Here is a 20,999-nt window from a genome sequence, read left to right as displayed (position 1 = left end):
AAACTCTAAGACAATGAATGAAACTCAATTAATATTGTTACCAATGAACTTTGCAACATAAATAAATAATACACGCTAATTTTTTTCCTGTCGTACAAAGATGGCTATACGGAGCTGTTCTATATCAATATATTTCTTAATATAAATACCGGAACAAAATATCTAGGTATTTTCGTTTTTCGACCCTAGAATGATTGGAAATGAAACACTTTAAACGTGCAACCCCTTAGATAAACCTAGCTTGGAGTTAGGTCATTCGATATAAGGGGAATGCTTTGAAAAAAACAGCACATGAAAACTTTTTATATGTATGCATATGTATGTATGTGTGTATATATGTATATACACGTGTGTGTTAGTATGTGTGTATGTATATATATGTATATACGCATGTATTTGTATATGAGTATATATGTATGGATGTATGTATATGTGTATACATATACATGTGTGTGTGTTTATGTGTGTGTATACATACATTTCTCATCGAGTTGTTTAACTAGAACATTTTTTAGCATTTGCTCACATTTACTTAGTTTTTTACCAACAAAACAATAAATATTTAAAATTTAAATCATAAACGTATACTTTTTCCTCTGTTCTGCTCATAAAAATATAGTTTTTATGCTTTAATTCTCTTCAAAGAATATCTGAAGATACATTTGTTGATATTAACGTTGTTTCTCTGTTTTCTTGCTGCTTGTTTGTGTACGTGAGCTCGCCCAAAACAAATATACACCCTTATTGGGTATTGACGTTGTCTTCTTTGCTGTCCTTTTTTCCGTGAACCTGCAAAACGAATATTCGCTCTCGATTGTTCGGTGAACATATAAATTGTTATTGCGTTAGATGCTTTATTAATTGAATGTGTTTACTTGTAAATAACAAGGCATTTTGCAAATGCAGTTACATTAGGTATATTGACCTAGTACTGTGTAAAAGCCTTAAACTAAATAAATGCTTGTAAATAACAATAGACTTTTTGCAAATGCAGCTACATTAGTGTTTATTGACCTATTTTTGTGAAAATGCCACAAACAATTAAATACGCCCTACAATTATGTTTTATATACTTGAAAGTAACACATTCACGGATATTTTACTAAATAATAATAATAAGATGTTTTCTTACCCCGTGTAAGACTGTTGTTATAAAGTAGATATAAACTTATCTCTAATCTAGGGGATTAATGTATTAGATAATGTTGTATCTTTATATGACAATCAATGCATATACCAACAATGCACATGTCATGTCTTTTTCCTTAGAAGATTTTTGTTGAAGTTGTTTTCTTTCCTGCAGATGAAATTATGCAACTTAATTGATACTCTGTTTTTGTCATATACATATATAGCATTGCTCTTTTTTGATGCGTGCTGAAATTTCAAAATAAGTAAAGTTACCTAACCTGCAAACAACTCTCATACTAAATGGATTACTTATAGAAATGGATACATTTGATTTTGATGTTAACATCCTGTCAACATTATTATCTTTTATTTGATAGTATTGCAATGTAAACGACTTGTTAGTACACACGTGAAGTTTTGTTTATTGTCGTTTGTCTATACTATGTCATGTATAGTGTAGTATACGGGTATATATAGTATATGTCAAGTTTGTTTTTTCAATGATCGCTTACACAAGCGTTGAACAAACATGTAAAAGAATATATGTCTACTTCAAATACAATCACACATGCATACTTCATTAACTTTCAAACAATGACTCACTTACTGTTTTCTTTACCTTTTATTATATTTTGTTTTATGTTAACATCCTGTCAACATTATTATCATTTATTTGATAGTATTACACTGTAAACAACTTGTTAACCACACGATAAGATTGTATTTGTTGTCGTTTGTCTATAATATGTCATGTATAGTATACTAGCATGTATAGTATATGTCAGTTTTGTTTTCATTAGATCGCTTTAGCAAGCATTGTGCAAACATGTAAAAGAAAATATTTTACTTCACATACTCACAAAACACACACGCATACTTCACTAACCTTCAAATATTGACCCACTCACTTTTTTTTACATTTTTTATTATATTTTTTACATTACATGCACACAACACACGCAGCAACACACGTAAAAACACATGACTACACACACATACCCAGTCTTGATAAGTTACATAAATAAATTTTTATTCTTGCCCATACCTCCCTCTGGCTCTTAATATAACATGAAAACCTATTATCTATGTCTTGTGATAGAAAGCAACTGGACAAGAACACAAAGAATTCTCTTCGTTTTAATTGTTTGTTGTTTTTGTGTAATTTGTTCTTTTTTCTGATGTTTTTTTTTCTTTCCCGATATTCCATTGTATATGTCAAGATGAAATGTTTACTAAATTTGTACATACACATCACCTTTACACAAAACACCAAAACATATAATACTTTCATTGACCTATGTCTTATAATAAAAAACAACTGGACAGACACTCTAAAAATTATCATGTACTCTACCATCTTATTAAATGAGTATTAAAATTTGTACTTTGAATGTAAAAGGGCTTAACAATAAAGACAAGCGCATAAAAATCTTCAAATGGTTAGGTGAAAAAAAATATAGCATATGCCTTTTACAAGAATGTCATTTAACACATACTTTAGCACAAACCATAAAAGATGAATGGGATGGAGACATCTATCTCAGTGGACAACATACTAATAAACAAGGCATTGCCTTTCTGATAAAAAAAAATATAGGGATCACAGTTGAAAACTTTAACGAAATAGTAACTGGTAGACAAGCAAGTATAGATATTAAAATACACGAAACACAATTCACATTAATCAACGTTTACGGCCCTAACATAGATGATTCCACTTTTTACGAAACATTACAATCCTTTATAAATAATAACCAAGATAAAAACATTATAGTCGGTGGTGATTTCAATACTATTCTTAACCCATTATTAGATAAAAAGAAGGGAAACCTTTATACTCATCCTAAAAATAGAAACATTTAAAAAACATAATTGAAAACTACAATATGATAGACATATGGCGTACAATATATCCAAACGAAAGCAAATTCACCTGGCACTCAAACACAAAACCAACAATATTTTGTAGATTAGACTATTTTTTAATATCTGAGTCTCTTTGTAACATTATTGACACATGCAACATAAAACCAGGATTTATGACTGACCACTCTCTAGTTGAACTTAAACTACACAATATACAACCTGAAAGAGGCCCAGGATACTTTAAAATTAACAACAGCATCTTATTAGATACAGAATATCAAACACAAATAAAACAGGAAATATTAAATACAGTTCAAAATAATAAAGATGCAAACCCAAACACCTTATGGGAAGTAATTAAAGGAAATATACGCAACACAACAATTAGATACACATCATTTAAACAAAAAAAAACACACAAACTTGAAACTGAAACCATCAAAACCATTGAAACCCTTGAAAAACAATTGCATCAAAAAAAACACAAATGATACCACCGACATTGAAAATGAAATAACATTAAACAAACAAATACTAGATGGAATCTATCATACACATCTCAATGGAATAATACTAAGAGCGCGTGCACAGCATGTTGAACACAATGAAAAAAATACAAAATACTTCGCAAACATTGAAAAACGTAGAAGTGAACAAAAAACTGTACACAAATTAGTAGTCAATGGCAAAGATATAACAAACAGAGCTCAAATACTAGAAGAACAACGTTTATTTTTCGAATCCCTCTATAAACGAAAAAATGTTGAAAATAACACCCTTTTTAAAAATACACATCACGCTTTAAATGAACAAGAAAAACTATTATGTGACGGATTACTAAAGGAATATGAATGTGGATTAGCACTAAAAGAAATGCAAAATAACAAAAGTCCAGGATCTGATGGCATAACCATTGAGTTTTATAAAATATTTTGGAATGATATCAAGACACATCTAATTAAATCACTAAACTATTCATATAACAATAAAAACCTAACTATGCTTCAAAAACAAGGTATAATATCACTCATTCCAAAACCAGGAAAAAACTTAGAATCGTTATCGAACTGGCGCCCAATAAGTTTACTAAACAATGATTATAAAATTGCAACTAAAAGTATAGCAAACAGAATAAAAAAAATATTACCAGCAATCATTTCAAAATCTCAATCTGGTTTCATAAAAGGACGTTACATTGGTGAAAACGTTCGTCTTATCCAAGAATGCATAAACTATTTCAACAATTCAAATAATCCTGGTCTAATATTCTTTGCAGACTTCGAAAAGGCATTCGATTCTCTTGATCATTCATTTATGTTCTCTTGCTTAGAAAATATGAACTTTGGTGAAAGTCTCATTCAATGGGTCAAACTATTCTATACCGATATTAACAGTTTAATCATTAACAATGGCTTCTTTTCAAACAGTTTTAACATCGAACGAGGGGTTCGACAAGGATGTCCACTCTCATCATCGCTATTTATTTTCTGCATCGAGTATCTATCACATCACATCCAATCAAATAAACACATAAAAGGCATATCACTAGAACCTGACGAAGAAATCAAAGTCCCTATTTGCTGACGATGCAACTTATTTTTTAAACGACAATTACGATTCTTTCCATAACCTAATAGAATCGCTTACCCTTTACGGAATGACATCGGGTCTGAAACTAAACAAAAGTAAATGTACTGTGCTACGAGTAGGTAAATTAAAACAAAGTAATGTCCAATATAAAAAAGAAATGAAATTTATTTGGACATCCGATGAAGCCACAACGTTGGGAATTACTTTCACAAATAATGAAAAGGATACAGTTCTTAAAAACATACTACCTAAATTACAGAATTTTAAAAACTGCTTAAAATCATGGCATCACCGTAAACTTACACTATTCGGAAAAAACACAGTATTGAAAACGTTTGCACTTCCTAAATTAATTTATGTATTAACAGTCCTCCCAAATCCACCAAATGATATTATAAACGATATAAAATCAGCAATATTTAATTTCATATGGGACGGTAAGCCTGATAAAATAAAACGAACTCAGTTAATTCAATCTGTAGAAAATGGAGGTATCCAATTAACGAACATTGACTCATTCTTGAATGCAATCAAATGCAGCTGGGTTAAACGATACCTAGATAATACCAATACGAGTAAATGGAAATTATTTTATCAGAAAATCCTAAAAAAATATGGTGACTGCTTACTCTTTGAATGTAACATCAGCAATACTATCTTACATGAAATTGCAAACGAAAACATATTTCTGTCTGATGTTCTATCAGCATGGAGTGATGTCACTCATAACCTAGAAACCCAAACAAACAGTAAAACTATTCTATGGAACAATAAAGACATAACTTCAAACAATAAGACGTTTTTCTATAAAGATTGGTTTGAACGAAGCATTAAATATGTCGACCAATTATATGACTACAGAATTAGGGATTTCTACTCGTTTAATGATATATGCTACATATACGGAATACCTTCAAATAATTTTCTGAAGTACTACACATTAATCAAAAGCATACCCATACATATTAAATCTGAAATCAATACAAATAATACACCATGTACTCAAACAACATTCGTAGAAAATATACTTGGAAGAAAAAACAAAACAAATAAAATATTTTACACACAACAAATTAAAAACCCGACATAATCCAGAATAAACTCTCACTACATTCATAGCACTGACTTGATACAATTTGGTAACTAGTAAAGCTACATTTTGTTAAAGTTTAAAATAATGAAACAATTATCATAATGCTCTGTTTGACAATAAGATTTACTAGCTCTAATTATACGTGCGTTTGTTCAAAGATCTAATAATTGTTTTATTTTATATCCATAAGTTAGTTACTCGCCGCTCAATATGCCTAGGTAACAATAATATCATAGCTGATGCTTGTTGCTTACTAATTGCTGTCTTGGACGCCTGAGTATGGTCGAGGTTTGTAATCATGAACAGTTCACTTAGTGGTACCACATTTGAGCTAAATTAGAATGGTCAAGACACAAGTAGTTACACGGGTGCCGTCATTGTTAGAATGGTCAAGACCAAGTAGTTACACGGGTGCCATCATTGTTAGAATGGTCAAGACCAAGTAGTTACACGGGTGTCATCATTGTTAGAATGGTCAAGACCAAGTAGTTACACGGGTGCCATCATTGTTAGAATGGTCAAGACACAAGTAGTTACACGGGTGCCATCATTGTTAGAATGGTCAAGACACAAGTAGTTACACGGGTGCCATCATTGTTAGAATGGTCAAGACACAAGTAGTTACACGGGTGCCATCATTATAAGAATGGTCAAGACACAAGTAGTTACACGGGTGCCATCATTGTTAGAATGGCCAAGACACAAGTAGTTACACGGGTGCCATCATTGTTAGAATGGTCAAGACACAAGTAGTTACACGGGTGCCATCATTGTTAGAATGGTCAAGACACAAGTAGTTACACGGGTGCCATCATTGTAAGAATGGTCAAGACACAAGTAGTTACACGGGTGCCATCATTGTTAGAATGGTCAAGACACAAGTAGTTACACGGGTGCCATCATTGTTTTGCGATGCATTAATAAATGCGCTCATATATGCTATACTTCCCAGGTGGCACTAAGGACCGGATGTTTTGATATTTAAGGGATAATTATTCAGGGCGACTTTATATGTTTTCAACATATTAAGCATTATTTTAAAAATTTGGCCATGTAGGGTGATTGAACGAAAATTAATTCATCCACAAATGTACAGAAATATACGATCACAACCCATTTAGAAACGTGGGGATCCTTATAAGTGGTGGAGGTTTGAAAAAGCCTGTGCACAGCTGTGTGGCGAGGAAATGTCGACCAGATGACATCAAACGATTGCGTTTAACTGTTAAAAATACAAAATTATCTATTAGATCTGCAAGCAGCCAATGTGTTTGTGCATGCAACAACTAGTATATGTTTAAACTTTAACATATACTAGTTGTTGCATGCACAAACACATTGGCTTCTTGCAGATCTAATAGATAATTTTGTATTTTTCCAAAACAGATGAAGCAAATGTTAAGGGGGTTGCGCTAAGGACATGAGGTGATACCAATGCACGCTTTATTAATCATCACATGACTTACATTTGATAGATTATGTTTCTTTTTCATATTTTTTCAACGTATATACGTTATCCAAAATCTATACAGAACATATGTACATTCTATATAAAAACAAGATGTAAATATTTGAGCAACCAACTCAATTAAGATGTCATCAAGCGGTATTAAACATTTTTACGATAAAAACCAAAACTATGTGATACTCAATAAATCCAATTACAAATTCTTAAATTATCTAAATATTTCTTCTACAACACATGTGTTTACACAGTAAGATAATTAACGAAATAATCAAAATATCTTACTTCTGTTTGAAACGATGAGAGTTGTCCCCTAATCCAAATGCTTAATCCACTGAAACGGCAAAGGTGTACGAATATTACTTAGGCTAAAGTAAATCGTATTTGCGCTAACCTCTATAAAAAATTAGGATAGCTCAGTCTTTAATCATTAACTTTTTTATTATACTCTTGTTAGTTTCTAGTTGTATAGTATATGCAATGACTGAAATGTTCAGAATCCTTTTGCAACACATGTTTTTTCCATCATTATGTAGACTTTACGTTTTTGATTACATTTCATTATCATCGAATAATGACAAAAAGGTCCAACATTCAACCTGGAATAAAAAACAAAAAGTGTATGGTCAGCAACGACAATTAAAACAGCTAAAAATGTGCATTTGGCACCACCTCCTGTCAGTAGCGCCACCTAATTGTCATTGGCTCCATCTCTTGTGGAAGAATGAAAAATAATCGGTTAGATCGACATGAGGCCAATTTCATTTGTTTGAAATTTGGTCGCCACAATTTATCGATTTTCTTTCAAAAGCTTCCCCATACCGCAACTTATAAAGGTCGTCACGTTCCAAAATGGGTTGTTGTTATATGTTTCTGTACATTTGTGGATGAATTAAATTTCGCTATAGCGCACTGCATTGCACGAATTTCAAACAATTCGAATTATGTTGAAAAACGTCCAATATAAAATAACTCACCATGTAAAATTATCCATGGAATTTCAAAACATCCGGACCTTAGCGCCACCTCGGAAGTAGCATCGGCTTATTAATTACTGCATCGCAAAAAAGAGGTGGCGCCTGCGATTAACGACCGTGATTAAATCTAGGCAATTTCCGTTTATTATATTTCATTAAACGCAACAACATATTTATTAATACACGTATAATAAATCCCCATCGATATTGTGTCCATGTTTCACAATTTAATTACATCAAGGACCACATATTATGAAAAGTTATATTTTCTTAAACAAAGCGAAAATGAATGCTATTATCTTTATAGAAGATAGTATTCATTTTATTCGGGCATTCGGGGATACACTTGGACTGACAATGCGCGTGAACTAATGAAAATGCCCGCGATGCCGTTCATAGCGCACATTTATGTAGAAATTTACGGCAATATCGTTTTTATCTAGCAAATTGAATTTCTAGTGAAACACATTAACGTATATGTTCTTGTAACACATACATATCAAAAGACAATGACATCAATGTTACGTTGGAATCATTAATGTTCACCCTTTTTGCACTCTCGCCATTGCGCGAATTTATGACCACAGATTATATTAAACAACTTATCGTTCCCAAAGATATCACTTTCATCTATACGCACGTGCACGGAATTAATTTTGACAATTCATTAACCTTTAAGTGAAAAGGTCATATAGATCTTTTGAGCAAATTCTTTTTATAAAGACAACAACATGTTTTACATACGAATGATTGAATGCAAGGTAGTAAACATCATTCGACAATGCAATCTACGCATAATGTCATTTGTTTTAGCATTTAAATGATCTACGGTTAGTAGAGATGACAGTCTATAACATGACTTGGCAACACAATATACGAATAATGTTATTTATTTTAACATATAAATGAGAAGTTAGTATAGCCGACAGTTTGTTTTCACAAGACATAATCATTGAATAAGGCATAAGCACGCCTGATCTATTGTGTGTATGTGAGTCGGTATTAAAAAATACAAATAAGTATGTATAACATTATAACATTATTATCTCTTTTTTTCACTTAACACAATCGAGTACAGGTATGTAAGCCCACGTGGCTCTGTTGTGATCGTTATATATACTGTGTAATGGAAACAAAAAGAAAGAAAAGATGCAAAAAAACTACGTCAAATGTACTAAATTAAAGTTTAAAACGTCTTTTGGCAAACTTTTTTTTATTTACTTGCACATTTAATATTCGGAACACTTGCATATGATGCATCTGCAGGCTAATTTCGCGCATCGTCATTGTCGAGTGTTGTTCTTGATTCGTTTGATCATTAATGTCACAATAATAAATAAGAATCTTAGGATATGGCTGCCATGAGGATAAAAGCTTGTCGTGCAAATATATGAAAATTAAGTTAATAAAGATAAACCGGATTGTACTTTCCGGACAACTTTTAAACATTTGACTTAAGATATGCGTATCAGAAAACACAACGTTAATTAAGTCATAAAATATATTATTAGGGATCGATCGGGCAATTCGACTCGGGTACTAGTTAAATGTACCCTAGGTTCTCTGAAGTATACTAAAATGTGTCCCATGTACGGAAAATCTTCTAAAACGTACCCGGGAATTATAAATCTAAATTGTTCATTGTCGGCCTTTTTTCAACTTAAGTACCGGTACGTTCATATTTATGTCAATATTTTGTAAAATGACTTCTATATTATTGATGCTCATACTTAATAATCATGTTGTGACAGGTTTTGTTAAAAGTGAATTTGTTTCGTATTTTGTAGCGCGTTTTACGACTTCGGATTTTTGGCGGTAATAAAACTCGGGTGCATTCTAAATTGGTCGGGTACGTTTTATATGGGTATATTTCAGTTAAAAAAAAACACACACAAAACAAATTGCTGGACATTGCATCGTTATTCCAACTTTCGCGACTCAAATAGTTAATTTCAAAGGAGTTCTTGGACACGCTCCGGGTTCTCATCTAATAAAACCTCATGCATGGAAGGACTTCATAAACTTCAAAATACCGATTCAAACATTCCGTATATGTGATTGTGAATTTGCCATTTAAATGAATATGTTCAATATTTCAGTGACATCATACGAGTCTCGGGTCTGCGTCAAGGACCGCGATTACGTGAAGGCGGCCGGATGCCACCCGCTTACGATAGACTCCGGCTACATGAAGCGCTGCTTCTGCTTTGATGATTACTGCAACACTTCCGGGCGCCCCGCGGTGTCGTTCCTTGCATTCGGCGTTTGTGCAGTCATGACTATTGCGCGTTTGTGGTTGCTTTAGTGGCGACCACCTCCAACGAGTTGTGTTCTGTGCAAAATCTCGGCAGCGCAGTGACTTCAGGAAAATCCACTCTCATCACGTGCATTTGTGTAAATACTTTTCAATGTACCATAACACAATCAGGTCATCCGTGTGCATGCTGGAATAAAAGAAAAGTGCGGTGCCTCAAACGTTAACAACCTCGGATAAGTAATTAGTAATGCAGTGCATATGCTTCGCTGGAATACAATTTTCGAGTGTTTAATCGAAAATGAAACGGAGATCTATTTTTGAGAGCAAAATCTTAAAAATATAGGGGAGATAAATCTAAAGAAGTAGACTGCAATATTGGAAGAATAACCTCCCATGCACAGTTTATTTTATATTTTATTTCAAAACTTGATGAAACTGAGAAGTGAATATTTGCAGTGTTTTTTTTTTGCGGTCATGGTGGTTATTGGTAATGAAAGAGACGCATCTACATACAAATCATGTCTTTTCCTGACATTCACTATTGTAAATATCCAACATGTTAAAAAAATCGTTCGTAGTTTGGTTTGTACCTTTGCCTGTATATACATGTATACATATCACCTTTATTTTAACTACCATGTATGTTCTCATGTTTATTTTGTATCAATAAAATGGCTTTATAAGTGCATAAGAACGATTTTAGATTAACGAGTAACTTTGCATTAGTAAACGCTAACGTACGAACAAAGTTGATCGAAAAGCAAAAAAAAACAAACTTTTGGAAGGTAAAACTTTTACTGTATATAAATAAAGACAACCGGTTATTATTGTGGCTGTTTAATCTCAAACACAGTTCTGTAAGTTTTAGACCTAACAAATGGATGCATTTACGTGTATCTGGGTTTTCACCTGTACAGTCTAAAACATTTTCTCTCATGTTTAAACTTAAAGCAAAACACAAATTTAAATGGTAGTGCTTCGATGTAATCAACGATGTAATAAACGACACTGTATGCATTTAAGATAGTACAGAGTTCATACACACTTACATTACTTGTATATTATTCTAATCTGAGTTTGATTAGAGTGATAGTTTCCTTAAATGAGGCTAGATAAAATATTTTATTTAAGTTTAAACCAAGTGTCTGAACACAATATGAACATGTATGAGGTGCGTCGGTATCCAAACATAATTATTTTGGAATGTAACGCCCTTTTGATTAAGGAAAAAAACTCAAAAGCATAAGTTTTTTCAGCTAGCATTTTTCTAGCAAAGTAACATATATCCGTTTAAAGCGGAAACTCCAAATAAGCAAGGTCTATGGGGCCCATAGAAATCTCACGTCGGTATACATATGGGACAAATTCAGAACACATATGGGTTCGATATGGGTTTTGCAACCAGGAAAGAGGTGGGACACATATGAGCGAACCACATTGGAACCATATGATATTGATCCTATGTTTGCCCCATATGGGTTACATCTGGGTACATAATGGGCTTCATACGGGTTCTATATTTCCTGGTCTTCTATATTGTACCATTTGCTTTCTTGAATTTTTCTTTAAAAAAAAGATTTCAAGACTAACAACTTTATTTAACCCATTTATGCCTAGTGTCTAGAAAAAAGGCCTTGGCAAACAGCATGATGCGGTGTTTCATCAGGGTGTGCGCTGTTTGCTTAAAGGAATATCTGTAAGAAATATTCTAAATATAGACAAGATGTGTTTGTGAAACACAATGTCCCCCTATATGATGTTTGACCTTGTAGGATGACCTTGACATTGTGAAGGATGACCTTGACCTTTCACCACTCAAAATGTGCAGCTCCATGAGATACACATACATGCCAAATATCAAGTTGCTATCTTTAATATTGCAAAAGTATTCATAAAATAAGCAATTTGGGCCACATATATTTGATCTCTGACCTTGAAGGATGACCTTGACCTTGACCTTTCACCACTCAAAATGTGCAGCTCCATGACATGCACATGCATGCCAAATATCAAGTTGCTATCTTCAATATTGCAAAAGTATTTATAAAATAAGTGATTAGGGCCACATTTATTTGACCTCTGACCTTGAAGGATGACCTTGACCTTGACCTTTCGCCACTCAAAATGTGCAGCTCCATGAGATACACATGCATGCCAAATATCAAGTTGCTATCATCAATATTGCAAAAGTATTCATAAAATGAGCGATTTTGGCCACATATATTTGACCTCTGACCTTGAAGGATGACCTTGACCTTGACCTTTCACCACTCAAAATGTGCAACTTCATGAGATACACATGCATGCCAAATATGAAGTTGCTATCTTCAATATAGCAAAAGTTATTGCAAAATGTTAAAGTTGGCGCAAACAGACAGACCAACAGACAGACCAACAGACAGGGCAAAAACAATATGTCCCCCACTACTATAGTGGGGGACATAAAAAAAATATTACAAGACATCCCTAATTTTGGAAACAAATTGATCCAATTTAGAAGGATGGGAGAGTCCACTAGGCATAAATGGGTTAAAAGCAATATTTTGGGTACATATGGTGTTTGAGGCGTGTTATTATGAATCCATAAGGCCAGCCTGTTGTCTCACGGCTTGTTGGAATCCCATGTCTAACCTAGATGAGCATTCCTTCGTACATAATATATATATATATATATATATATAAATAAATCAAATACATTTAATATTTCTATTTCATGTTTACTTTGTTTTTGGCAACATGTTCCAACAGAATGTCATATATTTTCAAAACTGAAAATATTACAATCGCATAAATACATATAAAATGTAATACGATACGGGAAAATATTAAATAAAAGGTATTACTGTTCTTTACAAACAACATTTTCATGCGCTTATATTGCAGATTTATATGGTTAGATATCATATTAATGAATAACACATGTGGTACATAAATTATGTAACATTGTAAACATCTAACCATTTTAAGGGATCTACGTATGTCTAAATTAATGCCTGCGCATCAGTCCTTGGATATTTTCATATCCTAATAGGGCTCAATTAGGCAAGTATTGGCCTAAAGTGTTATATAAACGATACAAGATAAAATGATCCTTAAAACCGAGTTTTCACACTTGATTTCAAATATAATAGGTTTGTACAAAATAAATACATTTTATTTATTTTTTTCCTAATAGTGCTGCACTATGGGATCTGTAGAGTTGTATCTTGGAATGACATTATTGCCTTTCCAATGTATGTTCGATATATATAGGCTATCCCATTTGGGTGTACTCGTATACAGCCAATGCGGTTAAATATGGGCTAGCCTACATGGGACCTTTATGGATATATTTGTTGGGATGTTCATTAATGTAATAACGAAAACGTCAAGCATACATGATTGCAATACTGAAATGCATATGCTTAGAGACATTAACGATTACTAAATACTAAGTCATTCTGTATTGCTTGCAGTGTTTTTTTCATTTATAGGGGAATGGTGGCGGGGCCCGTCCAAAGGGGAAAAAATGCATCGTTTTTTAGGAAAAGGGGAAAATTAAAAATTCACTTGTTTATATGTAATGATATTTATTATATTAATACACATGCTTGTATGAATATAATATTCACAGTTGAATGTATTTGTCCTTTTTCTTAAAATTAAAATATATATATCAATGATATCTCAACATCAGTTTCAGACATTTCAGCCTTCATGCACAGTCTCAGTTTTCTTTGCCATTTTGAGTCTAATTGGGATCTTTTAAATCGATAAAAGGGCAAATTTGAGCATTTTTTATCAATAAAATGGACCAAATTGGAATGATTTTATCAACAAATATTGACACAATATAAATACATCAGGCCTTTTCTTGGCCAATTTGGGAGAAAAATGCAGTCCACTGATTTGGGAACAACTATTTAATACAACTCTTTAAAATAATTCAAAATAATATAAATTATAGTTATATACTTTGTTAGTTGTTTATGAAATAAATTTGAGATATATTTATCATGATTATGAGACAGTAAACTTTTTAATTTTTTTTAACTTCTGAAGGGGATTTTTTTACAAAATGGGCGAAAAATATATACTCTTTTTTTAGGGGAATGGGCCGAATATCGGCCCCGAAATTGCCATAAAAAACACTGGCTTGTATATGTCTCTATAAATTAGTATTTTAACATTTCGTGTACACAGAATTTAGCAGCGTTATCACGTTTAAGTGAAAATGTGTAATTTTACCTGTGAACACATAGGCCGGGGACCAGTGGCTCTCAGTAGTTATGTCCCTTGCCTTACCTGTGAAACGTTAATTACATATGGCGTCTATTTCCGTGATTTTGTGAATTGAAGGTTTGCAGATTTAAAAAAAATGATTTCATTTAAAACAGCTGTATTTACTGTGGCCCTTTTCGGAGTAATACAAAAAGGTAATTCCACGATCACGTACCTATGGATTGTGCTTACAAGTTATATTTGTATAATTGCGCACCTGTGTCAGGTGTCAAGTAAACTTACGACTTAACTTCTGAAGTTTTGCGGTCTTCTAATGTTTTAAATAACTGGCCGCTTACTCAAAGCATTACATTAATGTTAATTGTATTTATGTTTTAAATTTTGTGCCTGAATAGGGACCGATTGTTTGTTGTATGTGTTTGGAACTGTGTCTTATATTGTTTGATTTATCATTTTCTGTACGTATGTTTAAAACCTTTTATCTTATAACTGGTTCCGGCCATCTTAATTTTTGTACATATCACTTCAGACTCCAGATAAAGCAATCTTCTAAAAATCTCCACAATTCCTTGAACAAAATATGATAATGTGTGAAATGTCATACATGTGAACGAATGTTGTTGTACTGCAGTTGCCTAATTGAAAAAACAAATTAACCAAACAAATATCCCTGTTTTTAACTCCCCAATAGTCTTAGTTTATGTCCAGTAGATACTGTTTGCCAAAAATGAATAAGTGTTTCTCTTTTTGTTGTAAATGAAAACAAGTATTTAAATTGTTTAGTATTATTTTATTATTTTTTTATTAAATAGTGCAAAAACAACAACACATTTTTATCAAGAATTCCGATATTTACATAATGTTCTTCCAACATGTAGGAGCGGCCATAAACTGCCATCAATGTAACTCATGGGATGGGGCACAATGCGGTGACAGGTTCGAGGGACTTACCTCGTACGATGCTGCAGGAAATGCAGATAACGTTGATGAATGTGGCATGCGTGACACACACTGTTTGAAAGTTAAAACTACGCTGAAGTTGTACGACTCGGGCTTTATAACCGGAGAACCTAAAAGTATGTATCAGTATTTTTATGCCCCCTTTTGAAGAAAAGGGGATATATAGTTTTCGCACTGTCCGTCAGTCTGTCACACTTTTCGTGTCCGCTCTCTAATTTAAATAGTTTTCATCCGATCTTTACCAGACGTGGTCAGAAGTTGTATCTAGACAATATCTAGGTCAAGTTCGAATATGGGTCATGCCAGGTCAAAAACTAGGTCACAGGGTCACTTAGTGCATTTCAATAACTTCTATCAAAGCGTTTATTGGGGGCATATGTCATCCTATGGAGACAGCTCTTGTTATTGATTAGATTTGTTTGAAAAACGAGTTGTGATAACTTAATGGTACTGAAGTATTGTGCAGTTTATAATTTTCAATTATGCATTTTTTGGTGCAATTCATTTAATATATTAACAAAACATGTGAAAGTATTTCATTTTGAGATTATCTTTAATGGCAAGCAAAACATGTTCAGTATGTATGTGAATGGTACAAATTATGAATGTACATAAATGTAGATAAAGTTATCCAAAAAAACTTATGTTTGTGTTTGCTTGACCATTGTTAAATGTTTTTCAGGGTCCATTGTAGTCACCAGAGGATGTGTTACAGCACCAGATGCAGGTACGCTACCTAGATCAGATTATAGAGCAAAATTGCATTACAAATTGTACACGGTGTGTGAAAACTGTCAACAACATGGCTGAAAACATTTGCATTGTTGGAAATGCTATGTAGCATTAAAATATACGAAAAATATTTATTACATGTTGAAATAACATACCATCATATCTTGAGCGAATTTAACCCATTTCATCCATTTAAAATGTGTTTCATAATTAATTGTCTTCCAGTTTTACGTCCGAGTCATGCTAAAACCTTAACATTTGCTCTAAAATCAAAGCTTCCACCTACAATTTTGAAACTATGTAGATGCACATGGATGAGTTCTACACACCACACCCATTTTGGGGTAACTAGGTCAAAGGTCAAGGTCACTGTGATAAATTCTGACAAGCTTTCATTTATTCAAAACTGCACCCGTAGCCGAGCGTGGCACCCATTATGCGGTGCTCTTGTTATATTGTTGGTACCAACACAGCTGTGATATTGGTTTGTTTCCCCTCTGGTTAACCGTTAACGTGGTGTCTGTGGATGGTTTCAGGGGAGTTCTGTGAAGCTATAGACATGGACTCCGGCATGCAGATCCGATGCCTGTGTTCTACGGACGAGTGTAATCTAGCTGCATCACATGCCCCAAGTCTTCTGCTGGGTCTTTTGTCGGCTCTGACGTCATGGTTACTATTAAAATATTGAAACACCTTTAAAATAATGTGATGGAAAGCGCTTTTAAAATAGTGGCTCAGACATTTTAAAAAACCCACCTCAAAACAAATTGTAATACAGAGATTTTTTTTTGAATAAGTTTCATTGAGATATGGAGGATTTTCTGCACAAAATAATAATGTCTGAGAGTAATGCAAGTTTTAGTAAAGGAATGCTTCTGTATATACGTTTACTCTGAAAAGAGTGTGTTTTTTGTTTACTGAACATGATATATATTGATTATCATGATGAAATATGTTTGTGATTAATCATACCTGTTTATGTCTATGTTAGTGAAACATTTTATGTATCTAAATACATGTTAATGATAACAACAGTATGCAACACAAGTTTTCAGTCCAGATAAACATACTTATTTACAGCCAGTATTGTATAGTTACTTAGATGTGTTTTAGAGCAATATTATAGCACAATTACATTATTACTGTGTCATAGCATGCAATAATTTTTTTAAACCACCGCTGAAAACCCTCTGAAGAGGTATATTTAAAGCTCAAATAATTATGATTCATCAGGATATAGCATAGTACTGTCAGTAGTCAATTCTATCTAATGTTATTTTACATTTCTGGTCTACATACTGATTACTTTTTGCAAATGTGAAGTTACGACAAACATTAGAGTTATCTTATATCTGATCTGCAAAAAAACAGAGATAATTAACAGTTTTAATGAAAAATGTATGTATGACATCCGAACAGATTCTTTGGAATAATAGTTATACAAACTAAAGATTTCTGTACATATTAGTATTGTTCTTTTTTGTTTTAATATATGCAATATAACTTTTAAGTTTTGCCATTTTACTTTTGTACATCTTTTTAATTATATTTGAACTGTATTTTTATAGACATTTTAAAAATATAATCTAGATTGAAACCAAATGTGCTGTTGTTTTATTTTCTTTTAATTTAGTAACCTCTTGTAGACAAGAATTATCCGATGTCTAGGTTCTGCGATTGCTGTCACATTTTATATTTGGATGGCATTGTAGGCAGTACAATATATAATACATAAAATATGTAAGCAACAGAATAAAATGGCAGATGGGGAATCAGAATCAGGTTTATGCCACCCATGCTATAAATGGAAAACGTCCTTAGTACACAAATTGAGAAAATGATGATTATCTGTAGACCCAAATCTTAATTTTATGTTTTGTTTATTCTGTATAAATCATTGTTAATGTGAGCCTTTTCAATCTAGAAATGTTAACCCTTTGCATGCTGGTAAATTTGTCGTCTGCTAAAATGTCGTCTGCTGAATTTCTAAAATTAGCATTTTCTTCGATTTTTTTTCAAAAAATACTATCAGAATAGCAAACAGTTTGGATCCAGATGAGACGCCACGTTCTGTGGCGTCTCATCTGGATCCAAACTGTTTGCAAAAGCCTTCAAAATTCGGTTCCCGCACTGAAAGAGTTAAAGATGATTTACGTCTTAACAATGTTTATTATAAGTTACACTGTTAGTAACTGATGGTGTAGACTACTAGATTATTCAGGGTGTATGGAAATTACTTGGGGTGTATGGAAATTACTTGGGGTGTATGGAAATTACTTGGGGTGTATGGAAATTACTTGGGGTGTATGGAACACCATGGGCACATGACCACTCTAAGCCAATCTGATTAGGTCATTTTTTGTAGGAGGTGAGATATAAAGTAATAAAAATTATTTGTACTAAGAACGTGGAAATAAAAATTGATCAGGAGGCATTCAGGTCCGAAGCAATTATTCAGGCATAGCTTGATGATATCATTTTCTTAAATAAAAACGCATTTTGTAAAGTGATTACTAACCGGTATTTTAATTTCAAGTGTGTGAAGATCTACCACATTTTGCAGCTGGAACCCAAGAGACAAATTTCTAACAAATATATGCCAATATTTCCTTGCATTCTAACATGAACAGAGTTAACCCATTTATTCCTAGCTTCTAGAAAAAGGCCTAGGCAAACAGCGTAGACCCAGATGCGACCCCACGTAATGCGGCGTCTCCTCAGGGTCTGCGCTGTTTGCCCAAAGGAATTTCTGTAAGAAATATTCTAAATATAGAAATAAATCAACTAGACATGCCTATTTTTGGAAATAAATTGATCCAATTTAGGATGGGAGAGTCCACTAGGCATAAATGTGTTAGGCAAAAATGGATCTTAAACCATATGTGGCCAGCGTAGCTCCATACCACCCTATGCTGCCTGCTTTAGTATGCAAGGTTTTACAGTCTCACATGCAGACGGTAGCAACTAACCAGGCATTACTGGAACTACGCTGCAGCATTTGCAAAGAACCAATTTTTGCATGATGTTAATGTTCAAACAGCAATATAGGCATTTGAATATTAACTGATGTTCTTGTTTATCAAAAATAATTTAAGCTTCATTATCAATTATAATGTAAGTTGAGCTTGTTTCTTACAATATTTGCCTGCGGTTATGGTGTATTAAAATTGGGAGAAGTATGATTGACAACTCCCTGAAAACTTAATATCCATACTGGATAGATTAGCAAAATACTGTACCGTGTGTTTGCTAATTACATCTCATATTGCATTGTTTGACGCTTCGAAATAAATGTCTTGACCAACTAGTTCACTTCAGAACCAATAGAAGTTTTTTGTACGATAGTTGTTTGGACTTGTTCTTGATAGAGACTGACAGTTGTCTTTATTATTTAAGACAAATGTTTAAATTAAATGGTGAAAACTTGACAAACAGAAATTTTGACCAAATAAAACTGCAAACTATAGTTCTTGTCAATAATAATTGGTGTTCTTGTACTATCTTCATTATGGAGGTCTCAAGATAAAATTAATGTGGGTAAAAAACCCTGTTCACTTCAGTAAATTTCTATGGGACTAAATTTGGGAAAGCGTAAAGTAATTAAGGTCAGTATAACAATAGTTTTCCTGCCAAATATATAAAAAACATTGGACAGATAGATAACAGGCAAAGCAAAACTACATCCCTAGGTGTTTGGCAAAGGATATTCAAAGGTTGTGTTAGACAGAAGCTTTAAGTTAGACTGATATATTTCATAGAGACAACAGAGTGAATCATTAGACAAAAAGTGTTAAATTTGCCTTTCATCTGAGACTAAAAACAAGAATTGTAACATTTCATTTTTTTTATTAATCTTTTTCATTATTTTGCCCATCCTGCCCCATTGCTTGAAGTTTACCCCAAAAACTTTACTACAGTTGTATATCTGCTTAGAATTACAAAGTTTCTGATTTTAAGCGAGGCTATTTTCGGAGAAAACCTGAGGTATTGTCATAGCCTGCTCGTCGTCCGCCGGTGTCGTGATAAAACCTTTACAGTGGCTCTAAAATCAAAGTGCTTCTACCTACAACTTTGAAACTTCATATGTAGATGCACCTTGACGAGTTCTACACGCCACACCCATTTTGGGTCACTAGGTCAAAGATCAAGGTCACTGTGACCTTTAAAAAAAAAAATTCTAACAAGCTTTCGCATCCGAGCGTGGCACCCATTATGCGGTGCTCTTGTTAAGAGCTTATGTCATGGCGTGGTTTTCCGTCGTCTGTCCGTCCGTATGTGCGTGCGCTACACTTTTTCTTGTTTACGCGATAAGTCCAGTTTTCATCGGATTCTTTTCAAACTTGTTCAGTGTCTTTATATTAATGAGGACTCGAACCCTTTTGAAAATGGGTTACATCAGAATTATCTCCCCTTGAATTTGAGAAAAATGTGAAATAAGGCTTGTTTACGCAATAAAGTTTACAGTTTTAAATCCAATCATTAACCAACTTGCACAGTGTCTTTATCTGAATGATGAGTCAAACCCTATTGAAAATGAGCAATATTGGAGTTATAAGCCCAGAATTATCTCCCCTTGAATTTGAGGAAAAAATGAAAATTCAGGTTTTTTTTATGTGATAAAGTCCATAATTTTCATCCAATTCTTGGCAAACTTGCACAGTGTCTTTGTATCAATGAGGATTCAAACCCTTTTTTAAAAAGAGCAAT

General features: G+C 33.2%; 2 protein-coding genes across 2 annotated transcripts in view; both read left to right on the top strand.

Moving 5' to 3' along the window:
- The window catches only part of LOC127835780 (uncharacterized), a 43,948-nt gene extending 32,745 nt beyond the window's left edge, over positions 1–11,203 (top strand). Inside the window, exon 3 of the mRNA XM_052362220.1 lies at positions 10,222–11,203. Coding sequence (XP_052218180.1) covers positions 10,222–10,427 — 206 coding nt within the window. The 3' untranslated portion in view covers positions 10,428–11,203. The remainder of the gene's footprint in view (positions 1–10,221) is intronic.
- A 3,424-nt stretch (positions 11,204–14,627) lies between these two features.
- Positions 14,628–17,894, top strand: LOC127835771 (uncharacterized). The gene is made up of 4 exons (XM_052362211.1): positions 14,628–14,794; positions 15,479–15,676; positions 16,243–16,287; positions 16,829–17,894. Exons 1-4 carry the CDS (start codon positions 14,737–14,739, stop codon positions 16,978–16,980), a joined length of 453 nt encoding a protein of 150 aa, XP_052218171.1. The 5' UTR covers positions 14,628–14,736; the 3' UTR covers positions 16,981–17,894.
- Positions 17,895–20,999: the final 3,105 nt, after the last annotated feature.

This window comes from Dreissena polymorpha, chromosome 1 (assembly GCF_020536995.1).
Source record: "Dreissena polymorpha isolate Duluth1 chromosome 1, UMN_Dpol_1.0, whole genome shotgun sequence".
Taxonomy (NCBI): Eukaryota; Metazoa; Mollusca; class Bivalvia; order Myida; family Dreissenidae; genus Dreissena; species Dreissena polymorpha.
This window is presented reverse-complemented; position numbering and strand designations above follow the sequence as displayed.